Source organism: Chamaea fasciata, unplaced genomic scaffold (genome assembly GCF_029207755.1).
Source record: "Chamaea fasciata isolate MVZ Bird 193981 ecotype frontalis unplaced genomic scaffold, bChaFas1.0.hap1 SCAF_5, whole genome shotgun sequence".
NCBI classification, from domain to species: Eukaryota; Metazoa; Chordata; class Aves; order Passeriformes; family Sylviidae; genus Chamaea; species Chamaea fasciata.
The window spans coordinates 26,951,246-26,975,081 of record NW_027094090.1 but is presented as its reverse complement, the minus strand read 5'-3'; the positions used below and the strand labels follow the sequence as shown (position 1 = coordinate 26,975,081).

At 38.5% G+C, this 23,836-nt stretch overlaps 1 protein-coding gene across 1 annotated transcript in view; it reads right to left on the bottom strand.

The window, feature by feature from the left end:
• DOCK4 (dedicator of cytokinesis 4) overlaps nucleotides 1–23,836 on the bottom strand; it is a 235,756-nt gene that overhangs the window by 34,615 nt on the left and 177,305 nt on the right. Inside the window, exons 28-34 of the mRNA XM_066183071.1 lie at nucleotides 18,217–18,292; nucleotides 16,562–16,662; nucleotides 15,890–15,948; nucleotides 7,418–7,566; nucleotides 5,687–5,772; nucleotides 419–445; nucleotides 158–253 (exon numbers count right to left, since the gene is read on the bottom strand). Coding sequence (XP_066039168.1) covers nucleotides 158–253; nucleotides 419–445; nucleotides 5,687–5,772; nucleotides 7,418–7,566; nucleotides 15,890–15,948; nucleotides 16,562–16,662; nucleotides 18,217–18,292 — 594 coding nt within the window. The remainder of the gene's footprint in view (nucleotides 1–157; nucleotides 254–418; nucleotides 446–5,686; nucleotides 5,773–7,417; nucleotides 7,567–15,889; nucleotides 15,949–16,561; nucleotides 16,663–18,216; nucleotides 18,293–23,836) is intronic.

Below are 23,836 nucleotides of genomic sequence, written 5' to 3'. Positions count from 1 at the left end.
TTGCATTTTCTTGTTGACTAAGCAGCTGCTGTCAGAGATCCTGAGCACTTACAGCTGATGTATCCATGTGCAGTCACTGTTTGAGCAAGATAACTGTATTTGTTTCCTAATATTTCAAAGATGACAACCCTACCTCTAAATAGTGATAATCACTCACCTGTAGTCCAGGAGCCTCTCCATGAGGCGAGTCACAGTGGCAATTAATGAAACGCCACTTTCCCTCCATGTTTCCCGCTCAATTTTCTTCAGCAGACTGAAAAAAAACAAGACAGAAAAATGTCACTGTTTATTTTTAACTGTTACTATGACAACCTCTCTGCTTTTACCAGCACCTTAATACCTTAGCAACATCTTTGATAGATAGATTTTTTTTTACAAACACCCTCCCAAGAAGCACAATTTGCAAACAATGTCTTACCTAGGATAAGGACCAAAAAGTGGAATTCTAGTCCAGGAAGCATTGACAAAACAAACGATTTTTATATTAGCTGCATCACGTTAAAATATATCAAATACCTAGTTTTCAGAATACATTAATATCCCAAAGACTTAATACAACTCTTCCATAAAATTCATATATTCACTTCATGCTGATACCTCAGAAAATGTGGAATTTAAAGGTGTTCCTAGAAAAGAATATTCATCAGCTCAATATACCTTCTCAATTTTTAAATAAGATTTTTCTTTTTCTCCTCTCTTCTCTAATATTTCAATCTGCATGAAATTTAAGAATAGAGGAGGGATTCTAACTAGATGATTCCCCCTCTTCACTTAATATTTCTGAGGACGTACTATCAGGCATATGTACAATTCCATTAGCTTAAAGTGTCATAAAATTATTTTATTAAAAACAGTTGTGCGAATGTAAATGCAGATTACACATTGAAGTGGAAAGATTTCAAAATTGTAATGTAAGTGGAGCTGTCACTATACTATATAAACCATACTATACTTAAACTATACTTAATATAATTTTCTTTCTTCTTATTATTATTCTTTATGTGTTGTAATTCTGCTACAGGCAGAATTTGTTTTTCATTGCTTAAGTTTATCAAATATTTATCATTTAGGCATGAATTACCCACATTTTCTCTATAAGAAGGAGCAAGGAAATATTTATCTACAGAACTGTGTTACTTTTATGCTTTGATGCAGGAGCTCAGGTGGATGACACGTCCATGGAGATATTTCAGCAGTCTCCCTGAAAATGCACTCAGTTATGGTTAACTTAGAAGCCTCTGAAAATTCCCACATCCGTATCCTTAGAACTTTTAGAGAGTTGTTAATAGCATGTCTAAACCTTCTTGTCTGTCGTGGGCAAGCTGTCAGTGCCACTGACCCTCATCTACCCTGAGCATGCTCAGTCCCTAAAAACTCCTACGTCCAAATTTCAAACCTATAACAGTGCTCAGGAACTCCTACATGCCAACTGCACTAGCTATACACTCCAGCTCTGCTCCTTACAGGCTCGGGGATGTCACAGATGCAATTCTCCAAGCAAATTTGACCTAAATGAAGCTGTGCTCTGCTGGAACTGAGGAGGAAATACTGATCTTCATCCTGCACCCTTATACAAATCTTAAACCCACTGCTTCTCTTAAGGAGGTAGTCAGATGTCATTCTCTCACAGTCAGAGGCTGGCTACCTTTCATTGAGAGCAGGCAGATGACAAGGCCATCCTGAACCAGAAATTTTGAAGCACTAAGCCAGCACCTCTGTTTTCCATACAGAATACACAGGCTACCTTAATTCACTTTTGAACCCCTTATGTTCCCTTCTAACAGAAATTCTTGTGTCTAATAAGAAGTAAGAGTAGAGCCTGTCACATTATTAAACCTTGATTACTGCAGGGATTTTTTGTTTCTACTTCGTTTTAACCCTATGTTAAAAAGGAACATTTCAACCTAGATTCAACAAAATAATTACTGATAGCTCCTCTGGAAAAACAATAGAAGTCTGACTTCTCTTTCAAAACAGATGGTTCTTATCTGCATTTGACTTATGCATTTTCTTTAAAATTGCATTGGCACATTCATTTTAAACACACAATTTCTAATAATGAGTTGAGGAGATACTTTCAAAATAATTATACAAACTGACATCAATGTGGTTGGTTGGTTCGTTGGTTGAAAAAATTTAAGACATCCCTTCTGATGCACGCCTCCCTTTCCCCCCACACATTTCCAGCACAATGCACAGAACAAACACTCAGAATGAAAAGGCTACTTAAATATATTGTAGCTAAATCTAGGTAGAATTGAATCCCTGCTCTTACAGATCCCAAAGCTTAGCCAAGATGCTTGGCTATCTTGTACAAAGCACTAAGGGGGTTAAACAACAAAGGGAAACTATAAAAATGTTCCCGCCTATCCATGCTACTATAACCTAACACCTGAGCTCAACAATTATGGTTGGCCTTGCTGTGTTTGGTGGGGAGAAAGGGGGGTGCATTTAATTATTTTTAATCTTGGGTACCCCAGAAGTAAGAGAATAGTGATCCAGAGGACCAGAGTTCTCCAGGGATGAACAGCAGGCTTAGAACAACACCCTGGCTAGCTCAATCATGTTGTAAATGGATTTTTTATGCCTAAACCACAGCATTATTCAGACTTTTAGCTCACAGGCAGCTAATCCTAGAGGTGCCTGAAAACATGTGGATGCCTCTTTTAGAGTCCAAAGACCTCACGATAGCCAGAGGCTCCCTGAACAAGTCATAAAGGCTCTCAAAAGACTCACTCCAGACAGAGTCTAATGGACTGGGCAGTGCTGAATTCAGTCATGCATTTGGAGAAGAAGTTAAGATGACTGAAGACAGCAGAGGAAAGGTAGCCATCACTTTTTATAGAATAGATTCATGGCTGGAGAAATCACCCAGAAACTGGCAGAACTCAGTTATAAATGCCTGCTCAGCTGAATGTCACCTACAATCTCTTCAAAGAGAAGCCTCATTGCCAGGCCCCCAGCAGAACTCATTAGTCCAGGTTTTGTTGCCACTTAACTTCCAAATCTGAAATGGCTGGTCTTAGGCCAAACTGAAATACAGCTACAGAAGTAATAAACTGGCAGCATGCACTGGATTCAGAAGAAAGACCTTGTATATACCTTGTCTTCTGAGGATTTTATTTTAACCACCAACTGTTCAGTAAAGTAAAATCATTCTTTTCCCTGTGCTAATTAACTCAGGAATTCAACTGCAATATTACAGTGTAAATGTAGAATAGAACAGCTCTCATACCATAATTACAATGGATAGCAATTGCAACATCTAGTTTCTCATGATAACGAAAGGTTCACTACTTCATGCTTTACAGCTCCTTCAAATGACATCAGGAGCTAATCAGTGAATGGTCACACTCCAGTCCCTAGAAAGACATTGATTCAAAACAAACAGCAGTCACCTTCCCCCTACTTTCTCTGTCTTTTTATTTGATATAGATAATTCCATTGTAGGCAGCAAATTCTAAGCACATAATGATTTAGTATCTCTGGAGATGCTCATAATTTATCCTTGAAAATAGATGTTCAAAGGAAAGATGTAGTTATTGTCTCTGAGAAAAAAAAAATGCAGTTAATGTGGGAGTTAGGAGATTTAAACTCACTTTACAATTCAGACAAAATAAACAGCATGACAAAACCTGAAAGTGTCACAGCTGCTGCAGTCCCCGGCCGTATTCAAAGCAGGTGTGTGCACCCCTGTGGTTCCCAGTGATACCTATCAAAAGTAACCACGCCTAATCTTCAGAAAGATCAGGTAATATTGTAGCATTTTCTTTCCTTAAAGACCAAGAAACCACTGCTTGCAGCAAAACTGTATTACTGTTTCAATTTTGGGGTACCTGCTACATCTCTGCCACTTCAATCTAACAAGTCTGTTTTCTTGCCCTGTATAAAGACACCCTAATATTGCTTAGTTTAAATTACCCATGGAAGAAGTAAAGAAACCCCAAAATCTCAGGCTAACCAACCCTGTCTCTTGCAGTCAACTCCCCAAACTGTCCATCTGATATTCATCATTTTTCTTTACATACCCTAGAACAATATGTCATCCTCCATTTTAGATTAGTATCTTCTACAAGCTCTCCTCTTGAGAGGTAGTAATGCATAGAGTCAAAGTAAAAAAAAACCTAATCGTAAATACTACCTTTTTCATTAGCTGGGAGTGAACTTGAGCATTTACTCAGAAATTTCTGAGAGTTTAGTTTTAACTTCTGTTATGCCATGACAGAAACCACAAGTATACTGATGCTGTGAGACATTTTGCAATTTAAATTACCATGACTATGTTTTCGGCATTTAGATTTATAAAAGGCTCTCAGCATTTTTTCACTGTATCATGTTTAACATTCCCCAGTTGAAATCTAACTCAAACCCATAAAAAATTAGGAACAGTATTTGATACCAATATGCTTTCTTATAGGATTTTAAGTTATTTCAGTGATGGACACACTGATACACTTTACATAGGCTTCATTTCATAATTAGAGCTTTTACTTTAATGAATTAATTTTACAGTTAGAATACTATAGTACTGTATTATTGAAAATATGTTACTTTTTATTATCTTTACTCAGATTATGAAAATGTCATGAATAATTACAGGAAAGTTCTGCTTTAGCATACTGTACTGCTGTTTGCTATTATTCATTCAATTCCATACTATTCTGCCTAATCTCTCTGCCCACTTTTGCTTCCATACAGGATAAATATTTAGCTACTCTATTTTTTTCACTTGGTACAATTACAGATTATTAAGTGTTTGCTGTTTTCAGACACCAAGACCTGAATTTTGTTCTTTAACCAAAGACAAGAGAGCTAAAAATAATATTTGAAGAAGAAAGAATGATTCAGAAACCATATGAACAGGAAAAAAAAAACACAAATGTGTTTAGTAGAACTGAAGAAAACATAGCAGCTTGGAATCCTGAAGAGGAACAATACATCTCCTACTAAAATAAACACATCAGAAATAAGTGAAATCTTTCATTTTGGTGGAATTGAGCTCTGAGGAACAACAGAGACAGTGTCCAGTTAGTTGTTTTGTACCTGTACTCTCTGACAATCATTTATTTCAGTCAGTGGAATAATTTATGCACAACTTTAGGGACTTCAGCATTATCATTAGCTTTTCCTATTAGATTTAAGTGATGTGTCATTTATTAAAACACACTAAAAACTTAGCCAGTAATTGATAAAAAAATTAGAAGAAATAATTTTATCAGAATAAACACAATTGTTTACAGCAAACAAGAAATCAACAAGTGACATTACTGAGAGGAGTACAAGTTTGTAGCAATAGAAGATCACTTATTAAATGCTTTTTGTTGAATTGTCATGCCTTGTTTTCAAAATGCTCCATCTGAGCTCTACCTGCACCCTATGCAATTATGAAGCATTTCCTGCTTTTCTGATTTTAAAATTAGTAGGTAGAGAAAGAGAATGTTCTGTGATATAACAGATTTAGCCTTTCCCAATTATAGCTGCATGCAAGAAGTACTGCCAGACTTTACAGATGCTATACAACAACATGAAACATTTTATTCTTCAGATTTTAAGGAAACAAAAAAAAAACCACCCAAAAATAAAAAAGAGCATCACAACTGGTTCAAGCATTACTTCTCTACAATGACATTAGCATCTGATACAACCAACTGAACTCAAGGAATTATAAGATAAACATATTACTCACATACTGTTGAAGAGTTCTCGGTATGTTTCATCACCTTTACCTTCTGACATTAGGCTGTCCAGTTTATCAATCAGCTTTGCTTCCACCTGCAACATATAAGTGTGGTGTAAACAGTTCCTTTTTCCTTTAATGAGATTACCGAAAACAGAGGGAAGATCTGGTTTTATGTAAGGGACTTTGCTAAATGCATATTTTAGAATTATTGGTCAATCATGTGATAAGTCACTTCATCTCTTTGAAGCTGTTATAATTCTGAGGTTTGTAGGGTTTTCTTTTTTTTTGGTGTTTTTTGGTTGGGTTTTTTTTTTTTTTTTTGGAGGGAGGGAGCTAATTTAAATTGAGCAACGTGACTTTAAAACTACAGGCTGAGTAGCATTTGCTGCTGCTAAGGCAGCTATCTATTTATGGAGTCAGAAGAAAAGCACACAGCCCAAATAAATTGCCTGAATTCTCATTGCAAGGCTCTAAGCACAAGCTATTTTCTCAGACTGAAGTAAAAATATCGTCTTTTCTGACCTGCACCCCATTCTTTATAATTTATATATATATATATATATATATGTATATAATGTATATATAAATATATAATTTATTTATATGTTTATGTATAATATATACATTATACATAAATGTCTGCACTGTTCAGAATCCTTGGGAACTCAGACTCTCCCAACACTCCTACCTACCAGTGTATTTCATTAGAAACCAAATTTCCTGGACTTACATATTAGGTATCAAAGAAACGTGGTGGTTAAGAGAACCTGACGGCTAATGATTCCAATGCATGCTTTTAAGTGCATTGGTTACAAAAAAATACAGAGCTGATACTACACTGTGTATTTATATTTCAATCCTCTTTTTTAACAGTAATATAATAACAATCACAAATCTAGGGGAGAAACCAAGCTGTTGTCATTATTTTATTACAGAATAAATCTATTACAATTTACACTTAAAACCAAGCTGCAAAGACAGAGAAGTATAACAAGCAGATTTTCTTCCTTCTCACTCCTTGCTAACATTTCTGTTGTCATTTTTAAAAATAAGCTTATATACTGATAGTGAAAAGCGACCTACCTATATCACATGCACTTCTCTGTTTTTAGTAGTTTGGTTTGTGTTTTAGATGCAGCTCCCACCCTAAGCATTCTGATTGCCTGTGGGTAATTAAAATACTTCTGTTTTCCTTCAATTTGAAGCAGCAGTACAGAGGGCATTGAGAATGGTTTGAGGAAGTCTGAAAGAATTGAGTGGGAGCTGAGGGAGCAGATGGCACTCTTGGTCGTTCCTTTCTAGCCCATTAAGAAAGTGTTTGAGCAACAAGAATGTTTGGATCCTTACTGAAGAACATCTGATCATTCTCCATAGTAACCAGAAGGGAAGCTGGTTGAATCCTATCTAACCAGCAGTCTGTACCACTGTAAAGCAGAAGTGAAAAACCACCACAACAACCATGTCGAAAACAGCTCAAGTTTTGTTCTTCACTTCAGCAGGCCATGGATTTTATTCCTCAACTCACACAACTAACAGGATAGTATTAACTGGAGAATCTTACTAGCACTTGAAAGAGGAAAAAAAAGGGAAAGCCCTCGTAATCCCTCTCCAACAGGAAGAGTTGTGGATACCTTCTCCACCCTGAACCACCAGTGGAACTCCAGGTTCAAGTCCACTGGGACTCTATGAAGTGCTTGATATTCAGTCCCGTTTTATAAACAGCTTCACACAAGGTACCTGTTTAAAGTTGCCACTTCGCCTTTGCTCCCAATCCATCATGTCATGGAAAATAGGTATCATTACATTCCTCAGGTCTGGCTGAGGGATCAAGGTCACTTCCAGGAAAGGGCCAATCAATGCTGGAATAAAGTGAAGCTTGTGTTCCCCTAAAATGCAAATGAACATAAACTTGAAAGTGAATTAGGTGTCCTGTGAGTTATCAAGCAATAAAAATGCTATTTGAAGAATGCAAAAATAGCATTTTAAATGCCTGGGGTTTTTTTAATCACGTGTCCATCACAGCATGGGCTCTAAGGCCAATAAATGAAAGCTATAGACAAAAGAAGAATACAACACCAACATAATTTATCAGATTTTATTATGCAATACTGCATTCAGAAGTGACAGTGGGTTAGTTGTATCCAAAGTTGTAGTAGTTTTAAGGCAAAACAAATGAGAGGCTCTAAGTTAGAGATACAATTTAATAGGAAAAAAGAAAAAAAGGAAAGAAAGTAAAATAAAATCAATGCAATAATACAAAAGACCACTGACAGAGTCAGAATACAACTTGAGCGTAGTGATGGAAGCAGTCCAGATGAGGTGGTCTTTTTGAAGCAGTGATCCTGTAGAAAAGTCTGGTAGCTCGGGTCTTCTGGGAATCCAGTGGGTAAGTGCCCTTCTGGTGTTCAGAGTTTCAGCTTATATCCAGGCTGGAATGCTTGGTTTTTTTTTCTGGGCGGAGCATCCCACAATGGGATGGTGAGTCATGTGATAAGGCTTGATGGGCCTATTAACAGGAGGTAGTTCAGGAGGGGGTTATCTGTGAGCTGTGTAGCAAAGGTGCTGATGGCCCATTAACAGAAGATAAGCCAGAGTGGAGGAGGCAGGGAGCACTGCCTCACCTGGTTTCAACAGTTTATGAAGATGGTGATAGAATATACTTCAACCCAGGACATTATTCACCTCTTATTCTATTACCATCTACATCATCCCAAATCAATACTTTCTTTAAACTACACACACACACATATATATATATAATGAAATCCTACACACAGTTCTCACTTAAAATAAGGTCTCCTTGTGGTACACAGTGGGTGTCTCCATCTTTTTGCATCACTCACCAAGTGTAACCAGGTCTTTGTGCAAAGACAACCTCACGGATGGTTTTGCCCTTGCCCGAGGTGGGATTAATCTAAACAGTCTTTTTTAACATACTTCTCATGTGTACTACAGGGACTCTATTTCTATCTACTGTATGCAAGGATTTAGACTGGGCAGGACCAGCTTGATTGATGGACTCTCGGGTATTGACTATCTAGGTGGCCTTTGCTAAGTTTTGTTCCTAATTTTTGAAGGTTTCTCTACCAAGTGCCTTAAGGGTAGTTTTAAGCAGTTTATTGCAGCGTTCCACCTTCCCGGCAGCTGGTGCATGGTATGGGATATGGTATATCCATTTGATTCCGTGTTCTCTGGCCCAAGTGCTTATGAGGCCATTCTTGAAATGAGTCTCGTTGTCTGACTCAATTTTTTCAGGGGTGCCATGTCTCCACAGGACTTGCTTTTTTAGGTTCAGGATGGTGTTCTGGGCAGTAGCATGAGGCACAGGGTAGGTCTCTAGCCATCTAGTGGTTGCTTCTACCATGGTGAGCACGTAGCGCTTGCTTTGGCGGGTTTGGGGAAGGGTGATGTAGTCAATTTGCCAGGCTTCCCCATACCTATACTTTGACTATCGTCCGCCATACCACAGAGGCTTCACTCGCTTGGCCTGTTTGATTGCAGCACAGGTCTTGCAGTCATGGATAGCCTGGGAGATGTTGTCTATAGTAATGTCTACTTCTCGGTCACGAGCCTATTGATATGTTGCATCTCTCCCTTGATGACTAGAGGCATCATGAGCTCAACGAGCTAGGAACAATTTTTTTTTGTGCTGCTAGTCTAGATCAACTTGAGATACTTTCACTTTGGCAGCTCGATCCACCTGCTCGTTGTTATGATGTTTTTCATTAGCTTGACTCTTGGGTACATGCGCATCTACGTGTTGAACCTTCACGGTCAGCCTTTCTACTCGGGTGGCGATGTCCTGCCAAATCTCAGCAGTCTAGATGGGTTTCCCTCTGCGCTGCCAGTTGGCCTTTTTTCAGCGGTCTAGCCATCTCCACAGAGCATTAGCTACTATCTATGAGTCAGTGTAGAGATAGAGCCTCGGCCACTTCTTTCGTTTAGCAATATCTAAAGCCAGCTGGACAGCTTTAAGCTCTGCGACTTGACTTGATCCACCTTCTCCCTCGGTAGCCTGTGCAACTCGTCGTGTGGGGCTTTATACAGCAGCTTTCTATTTCTGGTTAGCACCTACAATTCGGCAGGAACTGTCGGTGAAAAGGGCATATTGTCTCTCACTCTCTGGTAGCTCGTTATATGGTGGGGCTTCCTCGGCCCGTGTCACTTGCTCTTCTTTTTTTTCAGAGGATAATTCAAAGGTCTCACTTTCAGGCCAGTTTGTTATAATTTTTAGAATCTCAGGGCGATTTAGGTTTCTAATACGGGCGCGCTGCGTGATCAGGGCGATCCATTTGCTCCACGTGGTGTCGGTGGCGTGATGTGTGGTAGGAACTTTTCTCTTGAACATTTACCTCAGCACCGGTAGTTGAGGTGCCAGAAGCAGCTGTGCTTCAGTACCAATCACCTCTGAGGCAGCTTGGACTCCTTCATAGGCGGCTAAGATTTCCTTCTCTGTGGGAGTGTAGTTGGCTTCGGATCTTCTGTAGCTTCGGTTCCAGAATTTTAGTGGTCGTCCCCGAGTCTCACCTGGCACCTTCTGCCAAAGGCTCTATGACAGACTATGGCTCCCGGCTGCAGAGTAAAGCACATTTTTCACTTTTGATCCCGTCCTGACTGGGCCAAGGGCTACCGCATGAGCGATTTTTTGTTTGATCTGGGCGAAAGCTTGCTGCTGTTTTGGGCCCCAGTGGAAATTGTTCTTCTTGCGGGTGACTAGGTAGAGAGGGCTCACAATTTGGCTATATTCGGGAATGTGCATCCTCCAGAAACTTATGGCACCTAGGAAAGCTTGTGTTTCCTTCTTGTTGGTCGGTGGAGACATTGCAGTGATCTTATTGATGACTTCAGTGGGAATCTGACGCCGTCCATCTTGCCACTTCACTCCCAGGAACTGGATCTTTCGAGCAGGTCCTTTGACTTTGCTCTTCTTGATGGCGAAGCCGGCTTTCAGGAGAATCTGAATGATTTTCTCTCCCTTCTTAAAGACTTCTGTTGCGGTGTTTCCTCACACGATAATGTCGTCAATGTATTGCAGGTGTTTTGGAGCTTCACTCTTTTTCAGTGCAGCCTGGATCAGTCTATGGCAAATGGTGGGACTGTGCTTCTACCCCTGGGGCAGTCGGTTCTAGGTGTACTGCACGCCTTTCCAGGTGAAGGCAAACTGAGGCTTGCATTCTGCTGCCAGAGGAATGGAGAAAAAGGCATTTGTAATATCAATGGTCGCATACTATTTTGCTGCCTTGGATTCCAGCTCATACTGAAGCTCCAACATGTCTGGTACGGCAGCGCTCAGTGGTGGTGTGACTTCATTCAGGCTACGGTAATCCACCGTCAGTCTCCATTCTTCACTGGACTTACGCACGGGCTATATAGGGCTATTAAAGGGTGAACGAGCCTTGCTTACCACCCCTTGGCTCTCCAGCTCACGAATTATCTTATGGATGGGGACCACAGAGTCTCTGTCGGTGCGATATTGCCGACGGTGCACTGTTGCTCGGGCGATCGGTACCTGTTGTTCTTCAACTTTCAGTAGTCTCACAGCAGAGGGGTCGTCTGAGAGTCCAGGCAAGGTACTTAGTTGTCTGATGCCTTCTGTCTCTAGAGCAGCTATGCCAAAAACCCAGCGGTATCCTCTTGGGTCTTTGAAATACCCATTTCTGAGATAGTCTATGCCTAAAATGCATGGGGCCTCTGGACCAGTCACAATGGGGTGTTTCTGCCATTCTTTCTCAGTTAGACTTACTTCAGCTTCCAGTACAGTCAGCTCCTGGGATCCTCCTGTCACCCCAGAAATGGAAATGGGTTCTGCTCCCACGTACCTTGATGGCATCAGAGTACACTGAGCACCGGTATTAACCAGAGCCGTATATCTTTGTGGGTCAGATGTTCTAGGCCATCGGATCTACACAGTCTAGTAGATCCGATTGTCCCTTTCCTCTACCTGGCTAGAGGCAGGGCCCCCCTATTCCTGGTTATGGCATACATTGCTCTCTTCTTGTAAATATGTTTCTGAGGTTCTTTTAAGAGGATCAGTCATATTGTCATTCTTGTACCGTCTGGAGTTCTGTGCACGAGAGACCGGAGCAACATTGATTTTAGATGGGCTCTTTGTGGTAGGTGTTTCTCTTTTCAGTTCACGTACCCGGGCTGCTAAGGAGGAGGTGGGTTTTCCATCCCACTTCCTCATGTCTTCTCCATGCTCCCGAAGAAAAGACCAGAGGTTACCTCGGGGTGTGTATCCTCTCTCCCTGGCTGGGGAGCGCCTGCTCCTAATGGCAGAGACTCTCATTGGCTCTGGCTGGATATGGTAAATTTCTTCCTTAAGTTCTTTTTTCAGTTTCTGATGGCCTTCTTCAATCAAGTTCCGGACTTGCTCAGCCAGTCTTGTTTCCACAGATGAGACATGGGTACGAACTGGGGCAGTGACAGTGTCTTCGTAAATTTTTAGTTTATTAGCCAAGACACCTACCCTGTCCTCACCTTCCCTCCATTGCAGTGTTGCCAGGTAACGTGAGTACATCTCGGGTCCAAGCCGTGCAAATCTCAACCACATCCGTGATGTGCACTGGACACCATCTGGGTTTTTAGGAAATCTCTCATTTTCTGAAAAAAGGATTTCCAACACAGCCAATTCCCTCAGGCATCGGATACCTTGTTTTATTGTGTTCTATTTTCTTTGGTGCACTTGGAGGTCTTCTTTACAAAGGTATCTATCCTTCACACTTGTTAGCAGTCGCTGCCAGAGGCTGAGAGGTTCTTGGCTTTTCTCAATCCCCTGGTCAATGACCACATCCCGGGACAACGATCCCAGTTGCCTGGCCTCACTTCCATCTAGAATGGTGTCATTGGCTGCAGCGTCCCAGATGCGGAGCAGCCAGGTCAGGATGGACTCGTTGGTCTGGCGGGTGAATTCTTTTCGCAGGTCACGCAGCTCACCCAGAGATAGAGAGCGAGTGATGATTTCTGGCTCTGTCTCTTCTGCTGATTGTGAAGGTCCTGCTGCACTTTCATCAGTCACTATGCGGACTGATTTGGTCCTTGATTTCTTCTTCTGAACGGGGGCAACTGCTACTGGTTTAGGCTGTTCCGGTTCGGTGATGGTTTGTGTGGAGATGCTGATGGCACCCTTAGTCCCTTTCTCCTCTGTGACAGTCTGCGTAGATGTGGACACTGTTGCCTCACTTTTGGCTTCTTTCTCCTCTGTGACGGTCTGTGTAGATGAGGACACTGTTGCTTTGCCTTTGGTTCCTTTCACCTCTGTGACACTCTGTGTAGACACTGATATCGTTGCTCTGCTTCTTTTTCCCTCTTCCTCCAGAACACGCTGTATCACACTAGGTAGTGTAAGCATGGTGCGGGCCGTGCAGAGAAGACAAAGCAGGACTAACAACAACATCATGCTGTCCTTGGCATCCAGAGGGTATTCCATATTTTTAAAAACTGCTGTGTCATGCCTGAAAAGCTGGAAAAAATCATTCTTCACCCCTCCCCACAGGGGCTGGGTGAGATTGTTGAGGCTCCAGATGTAGCATCCTAGACCAGAACAAGAAAACAAAACTGGGTGTATATTCTGAATAATGTTCATTGCCTCAGAGTTTATCAAGCAATGGACATAATAGACTACTAAAGCAATTTTAGTACCATACCCTGGTCTACGCAGGAGCATTAAGACTGGCAGATAGTACCCCAGTTGTGGAAAAATATAGAGAGATAGATATAAGACACATGTAAGCATGTTGAGCATCATAGCGAACAGGTGTCTTCTTCAATACAAAATTGTAATTCTGACTTTTCTCAGTGCCTTGTGCCCCACGTTGGGCGCCAAAAATGTAGTAGTTTCAAGGCAAAACAAATGAGAGGCTCCAAGTCAGAGATACAATTTAATAGGAAAAAAGAAAAAAAGGAAAGAAAGTAAAATAAAATCAATGCAATAATACAAAAGACCACTGACAGAGTCAGAATACAACCTGAGCGTAGTGATGGAAGCAGTCCAGATGAGGTGGTCTTCCTGAAGCAGTGATCCTGTAGAAAAGTCTGGTAGCTCGGGTCCTCTGGGAATCCAGTGGGTAAGCGCCCCTCTGGTGTTCAGAGTCTCAGCTTATATCCAGGCTGGAATGCTTGGTTTCTCTTTCTGGGCGGAGCATCCCACAATGGGATGGTGAGTCATGTGATAAGGCCTGATGGGCCCATTAACAGGAGGTAGTCCAGGAGGGGGTTATCTGTGAGCTGTGTAGCAAAGGTGCTGATGGCCCATTAACAGAAGATAAGCCAGAGTGGAGGAGGCAGGGAGCACTGCCTCACCTGGTTTCAACAGTTCATGAAGATGGTGATAGAATATACTTCAACCCAGGACAAAAGTCAATCCTCCAGCAAGAGAACAAAAACAGACAAAGCACTTTCTCTGCATTGCATTCATATTTCACAGGAATAATTTGGTTTCTAAGCTCTACATCCTTGTGTTTACAAAATGGTTAACTGTCTGATATCCTGTGCTCATCAAAAAAAGGTAAGTACTTTGATTTTTACCTAACTTTAGTTTTGCAAGTATAGGAATGGAAATACGTGTTTCAATTGCAGGAAAAAAAAAAAATAAGACACAGCTGTTCTCAAAACAACTTCCTTTAAAATCAGTTCTAAAACATCTATTACCGCACCACATTCCACTTCAAAGAAAATTACGTTCTGGTAAGAAAAGCTAGAAATGGCACATAGTAAACACTAACAATTCAGCTTCAGTTTTCCACAAGTAAGACTTCTGATATCTTCAAAATTAAGAGATTAGGAATCAGGATGCATTGGTTTTCCAAGCAAGGAGTTAATTTACATCCAGCCTACCTCTGGATATTCCAGTGGGCATTTGCCCCTGCTTGCTGCTCTGTTCAGTGCCTGAGTTTGTGCAAAGGAAAACAAGAACTCCCTTTTCTGGAAATATCCTAGAATGCTTATCCCTATGAAAGCAAGGTGATCAAAACAAGGATCAAGGCTTACGATACGAAGACTCTTACTGCTCCAAGAATTGTAAAATGCTGACTAGCGTAACACCAATTGAAATAAATATCCTGGCATTTATTTAGACATATCACCAGATGAGCTCCATTGTGTCCCACAAAACTCACCCCTATTGAAAGGCATCATTTGCCTGCATCCCAAGGTTCCATTCAGCAGAGAACAACATGAGTGGGGAGGTGATGCACACGAAGGTGTTACATGCAGGAAGGAGATGGGACCTGGGAGTGTATCCTTGATATACCAGTTTTGAAATACCCATAATGTATCCATGTAATGTAGGGGATGTCTTAGTGAGTCAGCAATACTAAATATTGTTAATAAGTAAAATATGCTACTTATCAGATGCTAACAAGAGATTAATAAAGAAATATTTCTTATTTTGCATATGTATTTCTAGTACATGCTGAGCTGAAAGATCATTTTTTTACAACTACTTGCTGGGGGAAAGATTGATAGCACTGAAATGACGGTATCGCAGAAACCACTGATGATGGTTGCTGTATCTTTAATAAGCCCTCTGATGAAGTGAATATTGAATAACTGAAATATAAAAATGAAAAACATAGTGTCCAAATCTTCTACTCGCTTTTTATTTTTTTCCCAAACAATGTTCAGCTGCATTTCTCTGACACTCATAATTTCAAACAGTTTGCACAATTGCTTAAAAATATAAACGTGTTCTTAAGTTTATATTCAAACATGTATTTTTTCCATGTTGTTCAATGTCTCATTTACACATTAGTCATTGACTTGTTTATGCCTTTATATTTTAGTGCAACTAAGACTTCAGTGAAGATTGATGCAAATCCAGGATCTCAGGAGAGCTTCATAATTAAGACATGTCTTGTCCTTAAACAATTTGACAACAGGACTAAAATAAGAACATAAGTATATTTTAAGGCATAATAATTCAGCCCAAAGGGAGTAGTACTTTCTTTCTTAATTTTTTTGATGGCATTCTCAGTTCTCTGTGAAGAAACAGGGATGGGTCAGCTACTGTATCAAGGCATAGAAAGCTGAGTTTAGCTATAAAGAAGGGAACTACAGATGACAAACTTTTTCCTAAACTTGAATCAAGACTTCATGTCTTGAACAAAATTATCAACAACTTGTCTATCACAGGGAAGTATATATAATAGGCAAAGAACTAATAATTTGCTTTCATTTTCTGAGTTATTGATGATGTGTTTAATCACTTACCTAAATTTTGCCACATACTGAAGATTTCACATCCCATTGTTACTCTCATGTCACCATATCTGCAGTGTATTAAAAAATAAAGCAAGAAAGTAAAAGATAATTTAAGAAAATCAAGTTCATATGCCATTCTGTGACATTATTAAATGAAATGTCTCATTTGTAGTCCACAAAAAACAACTTTGGAAGTGCTGGTTTCACCCAAGTTTTTTTGCTCTTTTGATTGTACTCAGCTAAAACTGGATTCCTAAACCCAGGTTTATTCGAAATATTGTCAAAATGCTACACATCAGTAACATAGCTATGAAGAAAAACCTATTTTTTGCCATAACATGCTCCAGTTCTCTCTCTGAGAACAAATACTTTTGCTCTAGCTTAAAAAAAACCACAATTAATTCCTACAGCCAGAAACCCCTGAACAAATGTGAGTTGACTTATGCATTCACTGGCAGTGAATGGTTGTTTTGCTCCCAGTGTCTAAACCAGTTTAGGCACTCATTTGAAGATTATTGGCTCTGAAGGCCTGTACAAAGGACCAGAAGCAAGTCTTTCTCTAGCCAGTGGAGATACTGTTATGGGGTTTTTTTGGTGGGTCCTTTTGCAACCTCCAATGTCTTGCATTTTGTGAAATTTTAAATCTGTTACAGTTTTCTACAAGCTGATAGCAATACTTACTTTTCTAAGACCTTTTTCTTCTTGGAAGGTGTGAACATCTCCAGTTGCAGACATAACTGGTTTATAAAAATGACAGCAAGAAAAAAGTAGGAATCCCATATCTACAATAAGCATATGGCATATGGTTATTTCATTTTCTCAGTACAATTTATGACCATTCAAGATGCAAAATTTCAAATCACAGCCCTTGTTTCTCAACTAATAAATTACTCAAACTGCTTTTGAATAAATTTCTTTGACTCAAAATAAATTTTGCACCAACCTCAAGATGTTCAGCAGAAATACATCTATTTACATATCCTACATCTCGAAATGTAAAAGTTTCAAAGTTACAGATTGGGTTTTTTCATCCCTCCAAATCAAAAAGCCTTACTTTTGGAAACTTTTGTTTGGATATATTTAAATTGAAAACTACAGAAGTTACACCTTTAAGTCCAAAACCCAAAAAATTCTGACGCCTCAAAAGCTACCACAGAACAGGACTGACATTCTCTGTCCAGCACACTTTATAATAATACTATTTGCAAGTCTCACTTGCAGCAGTGAGTTTTCCTTCAGTGGACAAAACGAAAGCCAGATTTTGTTAAGATATTACAATATACAGATGTTTCGTGCTCATGCTTTATGAATTAGATGTTGAATATTCTACTTAGAAAACTTATAGATAAAATTAAAGTGAAATACTAAATACTATAACCCAATTATGGATGCTCCATGAGTGGACGTGTAGAGAGAGCCCTATTCCAGACCCTGCAGTTCAGCAGAACAGCAATAACATTGCTAATCAAGTTTAAGTAACATAGAGGCCTTGTCTACAGGAAATTGTTTTATCAGTTTTAGCCCCTGAACTTACATAAATTCATAAACAATAGGTTTCTCATGTTCAGTTAAGTAGATAAATCTGCATTTCTGCCAATCTATCTAACAGGAGTCTGGATTTTCAGAGAAGCATCCACAGCCCTGCTGGAAGTCAACAGGAGCTCACTGTCTTCTGTAGAAAGGATATTCTGCACTTTTCATGATGCAGCAGTTAGACTAGCACATATTGGTTGGGCAGAATATTCATCCAGGTTTGTTTCCAAGGAAATGTGTCTTTTATGACACATTCCTAGATGGTCTCATCTGAATCCTAAAAACATAATCTGTAATTCACAGTTTATTATGAATCCAGTATCTCACTATACGAGGTATGCCCTAACATCTTTAACTACATTCAGCATGAAGTATCATAATTTTCTGATTTTAATTATGCAGCATGTTAATTGTTCTGAGAGAAATTACAAAAATATAAATCTGCATTTTATATAAATTTGCACTGATTAAAAAAATTGAAATACTTTTTCTTTCTGTATTAACTAAAAAACCCAGCTAAATAATTTCATTAGTTTTTATGATCCAAAAAATTGCTATGCAAAAATCCTAAATAAGTAGTCTAACAAAGAGGATCAAATAACAACAGGAAAAATAAGATGAAATTAAAAATACCTCACAGCACTCATTTTTAAGACAGTCCTGTATTTAAGAAATAAAGGTCTCTGAGCACTTGAAATTGCTGATTTAGTACATATTCTAGCTGCTTAGATGCTGGAGCTAAGTTTAAAAACCACCAAGCCACAGGATGATGCAGCAGCTATTGCATCTATCATTTACTCTACCTTGTAATCAAAGTTTTCATTTAAGAAGTTTTTACGAAGGGCATCCGAAAGGTACAAGACTGTAGTAATGATCACACTGGGAAGAAAAGAATGAAAAAGACAGAAGTTTTCATTAAGTGGAAACTCATATTTAATGCTCTAAGAAGGGCAATTTTCCAGTGAAGAAACAGACTTAGTATGTCTGGTGGCATTAAATATTACATTTTCAACATATATAAGTACCTAACAGCACCTACTGACAGAAAAAATTCCCATTAAGATAATAAGAATGTTCACTGAAAACAGACATTCTGTATAGAAGAATATTATTGACCAAGATCAACCATAAACTTTGTTCTGAAAATAATTACGATTTCAGATTTATTACACACCTTGTCTTAATAGTATTAATACACACAGTTGTACAATTTGTTTTCAGCTTTCTTGGTATTGAAAATGTGTGCATATAGATTATAAATAAAAAATATCTAGTAAATGCCAATATTCAACATTGACACCCTTATAGAAAAAGTCTTTTTAATGACAACAGATAAAATTGTGTGAGCTCTGTGAGAAGGATCTGCTTCTAAAGATCTCTATGCAGTATGTTGCATAAAGTCATACATTACCCTACATTTACATCTGCCTGAGTTATAATAATCTATCCTAAATAAATATATGTGACCAAGATCCTTTCACAGTGGTTGCCACCAAAGGTCAATGACGGCTTTGTTTATTGTAGCAACCAACTTTGGTAATCTACAGAAACAGAACATTCTTTGAGATTTTTTAAATACACCTAATTTCAGTGGTTCAAACCTTAAACTTATCTCTGCAGTTCTCTTGTCTGCCAGCAATTTAGTCAAACTAAAAATCCATATAAAGCATTATATTCTTTTTGAAAATCACCAGAAGTGAATACTTATATAGAGAAAAAAAGATAAACACAGAATGATCTTTTTGCTGTTATGTATTTTACAACAATCAACTGTTTAAACATCTTCTGAGAAAAAGGTTATATCTACACATTTCATTTAATTACCATCTGTCTATTATTCATACATTTAGTTCTTCCTTGAACATAGTTCTTGACCTGTTAAAATGCTCAAATATGTTTCCCTTTCTATATTTTGGACTACATTTTTTTACTATTTTTTGCAATGCATTCAAGACAAAAAAAAAAAAAGTTAAATATAACAACAGCAATATATATATTTCAAGGTTACAATATTTTTCATTTTTTACAACACCGGAGAATTAAATGTTAGCCAACCCACCTAGGAGATAAACTATATTCTTCTTCTAGCACTTTTGACAGTTTCCATGTTTGTAAATATAAAATGGCTATGTATAATTTAACATATTAGTAGTTCAAATGGTTTCTTCCATCCTTTTACTTTTAAAATTACTGTCCCTGCCAAACTTTACCTTCTTGTTTGATATGCCTGAACACCCATAACAGCCAGTTCTGAGACTGTGTTTAGAACAGTGCTTGAGTCTCAAGTTGCGTTTATTCCTATTCCATTGCTAAAGTGTATTTTCATACACACTGTATGTATACACACAATACATATTATTTTCTCAAGGATTACACTGTAACTTTTCTATTCAAGTAGTGTTCCATGCTTAGCACTTATTGGTAAATTTACCCCACTTTTTCACCAATGGAGAGTTACAGCCTGTGTACAGCACTTGCTGTTGCAGCATGGAACACAAAGTGAAATGTTAGTAAAATGCAGTATAAGCAAAATTAATAATCGAGGTGTGGATAAGAACAGAGCCCTGTCATTCTTGTTGTTGTACATGCTTTAATTTAAGGTCCATACACTTCACAAAATGGAAATGGTTTGTCTATTTCAGCAAGACATTCTGGTAGGAAAAGTCAGTTTATCAGAATTATTGCTGTATGAAATTTCCACCCAAGTCTAAAGTGATAAATCCCTGAAAAATTGTTCTCCAGAGAAAATTCCACAAGACCTGTAACGATACTGCCAAGTTTCCATTACATAGTTCTATTTATGTCTGAGACAATTCCTTTCTTGCTATATTCTTCCATGGCAGGTGAAACTGAAGAGAAAGATCTGCTTCAATTCTTATGAGGTGAATAAAATAGACATCTTAAATGCAACTTTTAGAATATTTTTGAAGAATTTTCCTGAGATAGCAGAATAATTGGAATGTAATTATTTCTTCCTATAGAGAACTTAGCTCAGGTTTCATTTATTTGGTAAGCCAAAAATATGATATGGATTAGTTGATAAAATGTGGGTCTCTAACATGAGAGGCTATGTTGTAGATAAAAAAACCTCAAAACACCAGATGCAACACACAAGGTTGAAGACATTGTTTTTCCACCACCTGTTATTCTGAATCTATAACAATCTAAAATCAGATAGGACAGAAAATAAGCTAAGGTTGGGGATGCTTATGTAAAAAAAAAGCAAAAATGCAGAAAGCAGAGGCAGCAGCCAGGGGACAGCTGCCTGATTCTGTACAGTACTCAGCTTCCAAGTTGATTCCTAGCCAGTGATTTCCAAACAACAACATTCATTTGAACTCCATCTAAGTATCAAACTATAAACTACTGAGTTTGTGACAAGACTTGCTTTTCTCCCTCTTACCACCTGCCACATATTTGTTCAGAATGCCTGTTTTACAGGACAAAACCCTCCTGCTTTTAGCTACTAAGTTATTCTGGACTCATACACAGGATTCTAACCCAATGTCTGGTACGGCCCCTGTTGATGGAATGGCTTTTCCATCAAATTTTCAGAGCAAACCATTCTGCAATAAGCTGTTTGAAAAATCCAGAAGTTCAAAAACTGTTTTCTGACCTGCCTATGCTCTGCCAACTTGGTTTTTGCCTGGACAGCCAGTGGCAGAAAAGGAAAGCTTTCCGTTTCCATGCTGATACAGGACAAATGTATAACATTAGCTTCTCATCCCATTCTCTGCTATTTCAGAGTGAAATAATCCCAAACATAGAGGAATTAAAACAGAAAAAAAAAATTCTTTCATATTTCATAAGGAAATGAAATAAAACTTGAATCGTGTATGTGTATGTATCTATTGTTACATGTTTATGAGCTTATTTATACATGCATGCCTACATATACATGTTTTTTGTGAAGGACTGAATGCCAGGTTCAGTTGCTAGCACCATTCTGTATTACATAAAAGCAGAAATGTTGTTAGCAACACTATGTATTACATAAAAGCAGGAATTTTTGTTCATTGTAGGAGTCTCAGACTCCCACACCAGGGGAGCTAACAGGATTCTTCAGAGTAGCTATAATGATGGCATTAATGATGATTTGATGTCTTACCTTACTCTGTGTTACATTTGAGTTACTTTTATAATAATAGTAGTAGTAATAATAATAATGTATTTCAGCCATTACTGAATTTGATAACCAAAAGGATTCTCTGCTTAAAGTCCTTATGCCCAACTGTCAGTAGATACATTTGAAATTTCAGTTTAAGCAGCATATTATGTAAACCTTACTTTACAGATCAATTATTTTACTATAAATAATACTATTTGTACACCTCTTTTGTATGCTTATAGTATTCAAATTGAGGATTGGATGATCTAGCATCTCTACCATTAAACAGAATGCTGAAAGGATATACATAGTTAATGACACAGAGATCTTGAAAATTAAAGCTTCTTGCATACAAAGAGCGGCAGAAAATTAGCTCTTTGTTCAATAATACATAGGCATAGTATGTTATGAATATCAAAGATTTGCTCAGCAAGTAATTGAAACTCCTTTGCTCTCCAAGTCCCTCTTCAGCTGTGAACAGCATGACATACCTGAAGTTCAGCTGAGTCTATTAACTGCTCTCAAAAGATGCCAGGCAATTAAAGTATTAGACAAGTCATTCTTTTCCTAACCTTAAGTTAAGTGAAGCCACTGACCATTCCACAGTGATTTCCAGTTGAAACTGTGAAGGTCTTCTCCAGAAGCTTCGATTTTAGTCAGGCATATTTTGCTATAAAATTTAGTATTTCCCTCTGGTGCTAGGCAACTGATTCAAACATCTTCCGCTATTATGTGGTGCTCCTCTGCAGTTACAAATAGAAGTTAGATACTACCTAATTGATGTAGAAAGAAAGTCTACTCTGAGAATGAAAGAATTTAAAATTGTATTTTCCATAGTAAACATAAAGTCATATTTGTCAATCAGTAGTAACATCAATGTTAAAAGTATTAAATGACCATAAGTAATTATTTTGCTTTCCTGCATGCATGCTGATTAGCTCAGATATTACACAGTAATGAAGCTTTAAACAGAGTTATTTCTGTCCCTTTGCTCAGCTTTTAAAAGCTAAGGATGTTTTCACATGTCCTCTTTCCATTACAGAATACAATTCAAAAAAATCTATTTCTCTGCTTTAGTGCTATGTTTGTCTTTTTAAATGTTACTTAATTTCTCAAATTTTAGAAGTCAATTGGCATTTTATAACGCTAGCCACTAATACCTTCATACATTGAGCATCAGAACATTCAGAACTATGTGATACATGTGTCATCACGAAACATCTTAGTTTCTGGACAGTTAGAGATTTGACTTCTTGAGCTCATGGTATCTTCTTGTTTTGGCGGTTTTTTTAATTTCGCGGACAGCATCCAAGTATCAGATGCTACATAATTACTGAAAACATTGCAACTGGAAAGAAAAAATAACAAACCTAGGAGCCTATGTAAATAGTGTATATTATAAGAGTTATGGCATTTTAAGACTTAAAATATTTCAGGCAATTCTACTTCTGCATACATACATGAGAGGGAAAAAAAAGTAACTTCTCCCGCAGGAAAAGCTTATTCCTTGATTATATCCTTGCTACGACTTATTTCTTCCCTAGGCTCAGACAGGCTAAATCTCTCTTCCTGTAAAGATCACATAGTTTGAATGCTTATATTACTCTAGGGACAGTGAGAGAAAACCAGTGCTGCTGTTGATGTGTCTGCAGCAATGGGTGAGGCTCCCACGACACACACGCTGCCTTCAGGTGAGCTACAGTCTTGCGAGTGAAAGGCCAGACAGATCAGAAGGTGGCCATGGGACACAGGAACTACAGCACTTGGTTTACTCCTGGGAAGCAGAAGTTTGAAAAGGCCCCGACTATTATTAGATCACTTAATTCTGTTCTTAAAAAGATGGGCTAGACCTTCTAGGTTTTTCTTTTAGCTATGAATGGAGAAGAGAGTTCAAGAAGTTTGGCCTTCAGCTCTGAAGAGTTTCAGATCCCTGGAGGTGCTCTGGCTGATGAAGTGAAGCTCAGAAAGAACAGCTCACTTCTCTCTGTGGGGCAGGCACTGCTCTAATTTTGCATCCCGACTCTAGGCTCCTTCCTTTGCACATAACAATTTTGGGCTGGAACAATTCTAGCAAAGCTACTACTCTGTGCTTTTGAGCACCATGAGGAAGCTGAAGGAAGGCAGCCACTGCCACTGCAGTCAGGGACACGAGGTAAAGGAAGAAGCTCCCATTCAGAAAGCTCTGGAAAATCTAGTTCTCTGGAGCTGACAAGAGAACAGAAGCAGATTTTCCTTTCTGCTGCCTCAAAAAGGAACAGAATAGGAACACAGGAATAATGAGGCTTCAGCTTTCACCACACATTTAGATACACCTG